Source organism: Bidens hawaiensis, unplaced genomic scaffold, assembly GCF_021521415.1.
Source record: "Bidens hawaiensis isolate Kalapana, Puna unplaced genomic scaffold, B.hawaiensis_p1.1 tig00027765_1, whole genome shotgun sequence".
Lineage (NCBI taxonomy): Eukaryota > Viridiplantae > Streptophyta > Magnoliopsida > Asterales > Asteraceae > Bidens > Bidens hawaiensis.
Window position 1 is genome coordinate 90,136 of NW_027494500.1, and position 4,788 is coordinate 94,923.

The 4,788-nt window shown below is 35.9% G+C and overlaps 1 protein-coding gene across 1 annotated transcript; it reads left to right on the forward strand.

Moving 5' to 3' along the window:
* Positions 1-1,577: 1,577 nt before the first annotated feature.
* On the forward strand, positions 1,578-2,776 carry LOC143575862 (putative aquaporin TIP2-2). The gene is made up of 3 exons (XM_077060124.1): positions 1,578-1,777; positions 1,996-2,243; positions 2,353-2,776. The coding sequence occupies exons 1-3, from the start codon at positions 1,630-1,632 to the stop codon at positions 2,719-2,721; spliced, it is 765 nt and encodes a 254-aa protein (XP_076916239.1). The 5' UTR covers positions 1,578-1,629; the 3' UTR covers positions 2,722-2,776.
* The last annotated feature ends 2,012 nt before the right edge of the window (positions 2,777-4,788 follow it).

A 4,788-nucleotide genomic window follows, 5' to 3' on the forward strand; every position in this document is an offset into this window, starting at 1 on the left:
GAACCATCAAGGTTTCACACTTCTTGCCAGTTACATCCAAATCATTAACTTCGTTAATTTTTATAGTTAACTCAAGGGCAAAGTTGTCATTTTACATGTTTCTTTTTATTTATTTATTTTGGGTTGCATTCTAGCCCGCTGTCCCGCACTACCCTCTTTCTTCTCCATTGCCATCCTTTCTTCTCCAAAACATATTTCTTTTCAAACGGAATCTTCCCCAAATCCATCATCAACCCTTAATCCTTGCACCCAAAATCATTTACACAACCCCAAATCTATTCACCATTAATATCCCGAAATCTCTTACGCTGCAAATCGTTCGAATAATCTCACCAAAACCTTCTAGTCTCCAGCCACCACCAAGAACTACCCCACCATCTATGTTCTTCACCTGCAAACGAGTTTGGTCATCACTACTGGTGTGATTCGAGCTCGTTTTTCTGTTCTGGCAGTGGCGTCTAAGCCATAACTAATGGTGTGGTTTAGGGTTTCGAGCTGGATCTAGGTTTTTGGTGGTGGTGGCGGGTTCAGGCGGCAGCGGTGGGTAGGAGTTTCAAGAGGAGGCAGTGGATTCGGGCGGAGTTGGGCTAGCTAGGTTGTTTTTAATCGTCAAATTGGGTGTGATTGCTGGAAAATCGAGTCGAAGTGGTGGATGTGTTATTTGGCTGCTGTAAGGGGATAGGGAGGGAGAGAAAAAAGAGATGCGATGGTGTTGGTGGTGGTGTAGGCCGACGGTGGTGCAGTAGTGGCCATTAGTGATTGTGACTGGTTGTATAAACGTATATAAAAGTTTTCTATTTAACATTAATTTATAATTTTTGTAAAAAGACTAAAATGTCCCTACATATCTTATGAAAAGAAAACTTTGCCCATGAGTCAACGATGAATACTAACGGAGTTAACATTTTGGATGTAATTGGCAAGAAGTGGGAAACCTCGATGGTTGAAATGCAAAAAATTAACTTTTTAGACGAAAATCGCATTATTGAACAAATCCCAAGTACGATACACTTTACTCTTGTTTCTACTTGTTTAGTATATAACGAACAAACATACATAAACCCAAACGGACATATGAGAAAATATGTTTGTTGGTGTTTATATTTGTTTATTGTAATTTACAGCATGTTGCCTGATACGTATCCCCCCTATTCACTAATGGTTACACCTGCACATTTGTTTTGGATGTATACATACTATAGTCATACCTTCTAGATGACGCATGTTACTTTATTCGAAATTTAAAAACGAAACCAACTCCTCCAATAATTTGGAGTCCACTTTCAATTATATATTCCATAAGTCATAATTCATCTTGTCTTCTTCGTTTCTTTTAATTTCAATAATAATTTTCATTAACCCATATAATTATTGTTAATTATTTAGTTTATTGTCTCCACTCATAATCATGAGAATATTTAAAATGTTAGGCCTCCAACTATTCTCTTAACAAAATATTTTTAATAGCCGCCATAGAAAATGATTCCAAGCAATAGCTAAAAAATGCAATATTTTATTTATACTTCTTTTTCCAAATCGGGCATTATATAACCATTGGTGAAGGAAAAGACCTAACAAGTTTTAGTTTTAAGCAAGTTTTGAGTTCATACGATCATAAAACCGTTGAAAATGGTGAAGCTGCTATTTGGTGATTTTGGTGATTCATTAAGTGCCAGCTCACTCAAGTCTTATCTAGCGGAATTCATTGCTACACTTATTTTCGTGTTTGCGGGTGTTGGATCAGCTATTGCGGGTGTTGGATCAGCTGTTGTTTATGGTTAGTTTTTGCTAATACCACATAAAGTTTCATGCTTATAAAATTTTATGTACTCCAATAAGTTAACCATGGTGTATTTATATACCAAGTTTACTAAATTGATATTTAGTATGATATACTTTTAATTATTAGTGTTGGAATGATTTAATATACGGAAAAGTTTTTTAGATAACAGATTCAAATCAGTTAAACATCACTTTTGTTTTGAAACGTTATAGGTAAGCTCGGAACTGATGGGCCATTAGACCCCACTGGTCTAGTAGCTATTGCTATAGCTCATGGTCTGGCATTATTTGTTGGAGTCTCAATTGCTGCCAACATATCAGGTGGCCATTTGAATCCAGCTGTCACATTTGGGTTGGCCATTGGTGGTAATATCACTATCATAACCGGCTTATTTTACTGGATTTTTCAATTGCTTGGTGCCATTGTTGCTTCGTTCCTTCTTCAATTTCTCACTGGATTGGTACGACTCGTTTATTTTTATCAGATACTTGTTTCTTATGTATGTTTCTTCTTATTGATTAAACCTTTTAATATTAAAATATTAAATGTGGTTTTTTGTTATTTTGTAGACTGTTCCAACTCATGGAGTTGCTGATGGCGTGAGTATGACTCAGGGAGTGGTATTTGAGATTATAATAACCTTTGCTCTAGTATATACAGTTTATGCGACTGCAGTTGATCCCAAAAAGGGCTCACTTGGAACCATTGCACCTATTGCAATTGGTTTCATTGTTGGAGCTAACATCTTGGCCGCTGGTCCATTTAGTGGTGGTTCAATGAATCCTGCACGCTCTTTTGGACCCGCTGTGGCTAGTGGAGACTTTTCACAAATCTGGGTTTACTGGGTTGGACCACTTATCGGCGGTGGTCTAGCTGGACTTATCTATGGCGATGTGTTTATTGGATCATATGCTTCACTCCCCACCTCAGAAGAATAGGCTTAAGCAGGTTTAATAGTTTTCATTTTTTTTCATCAATTGTATTTCGTGTTTTTTATGGCTTGAAATTGTAATGTCCTCTTTATTTTGGGTCATTGTGATAACTAAGGAAGATAAAGATTCAATTTTAACGAGATATTAATATATCTAATTAATACTTGACCATATATCTTTCTTTGTTAAAATTTTGTCTTGTAATCCTGATATGGACCAAGTGTTTATATCCCCTTTTAAAATGTCGGTTCTTTACACCAAATTTTAACTTTAAATCAAGCATCACACAAAGGTACCAGTGCTTTCCAAATTATCCAAATCGCCCACTTGAACACATAAACCTGATAGGCTGAGACAACGAGACCAGTAAACGGTCTATCGGATTAATGCTAACATGTGTTGATTCTTAAAGGGATTTTTACCTAATATCCTTTCCTTAAGCCTCTTATTTACATATTTCTTTAATGTTAAAATTATAATTAAAAATTTCCTCTTCTAGAATGAAATTACCCTTTTACCCTTATCAATTTTATTAGTTCATTAAGGAAGTCAACAAACTGATCTTTTGAAACTATATATGGTTCAGATACTTCGACTTTCTTTTGTATTCAACATTGGTTTTATTATGGCATATTAATTCTCAGTCAATGAATAACTGGTGTGAGAGGCCGATATTGGGAACAGACGGGATCGGGGTTAAACTCTGAGGTCTGAACTTTGAAATCTAACAAATACTTATTAGATAATATATTAAAAAAAGCATTTCGAATATAAGGATATTCGAATTATCCGAATTTTTTTAAAAACATTATCCGAATCCGAAAATTTGGATACCAAAAATCTCCAATATCCGAATTTTCGGATAATTCGCATTCGGAGTTTCGAATAATTCGGATTAAGATCTTTTTGCACACCTTAAAGAATGGGAAATATGTAAATAGCTGTTTAGTTAGTCAATTAACAGTAAAAATGTAAATTAAGTAGTTAATTTTAATGAAATAGATAAATCTACCTATATAATAAAGAGTGAATCCTCTTTCCTTTCGCCACATGTCTTCAAATTGCCACGTGGCATATTGGTAATTTTTTTTTCCATTTCATTCATTCAAATTTCAAATTAAAATTCAATTCACAGATCTCGGGTTCTCTAAACAAGCAAACTCTGTCAAACTCAGTTCCATTCTTCAGTCTTAACCCTAACAACTCCCTCAATATCCATTGGCCAATATCTTCTCAGTTGGAATTCATTTGGAATCCATCCGTCTTCAACTTTTAAGGTAATCCTCAACCCTAATTCTGTAACGCCCGTTAATTCCGGTTTCAAGAACTAAAGCTTATAGAGTATGTATAATTCTCGGGATTTATCCGACGTTTTTCGAAAGCCTTTACGTCATCCCGGTACGTCTAATCGCTTAACATTTCTTCCAAGTTGCATTATTATTAAATTCCGGGGGCTAGAATGAAAATGTTTTATAATATTACAATAAACAAAAAACCCTAAACCCCTACCCTAGCTGCTGCTGCGATCGGCTGATTACAACCCTCCCCCCTTCATTACTTCGACTTTTTGATCAATTCCAAGCTCCTAGAAGTAGTTCAAGGTATGTACTACAATCCCCAATACTCTTTTTGTTCACCCCTAATCGTTTTGATGCTTAATTTTGCTGATACTTCTCATTAGACAGATTTTCGGCCAAGGTGTAATTGACCCACTTCCCGTGGATAAAAATTAGAGTTTCCGGTGTAGAAAGATGCCCAGGTATGGCATTTACATCATATTAAAATTTCGTAGCCATTGGAGGTGTTTAGGTCGGTCAATCGATTTTAGTTCGAAAACTAGGGTTTATCGGGTGTAGAATTGCAAATTCTTGAGTTTGATGCGTTAATCGGTTGGATGACCAACCGAATCAGTTTGTACGGCTCTAGGGGAGTCTAAGGGATGTGGGAAAATTATTTTTTTGATGCTCGGGGCTGTTTTGGTTGGTGCTTGGTCAATCGAGTCGGCGGTGCACGAATTTTCGTTTAAATGTTAAATTGAGAGTTGTAAAAATGAACTGTCAACCCTATCAACTC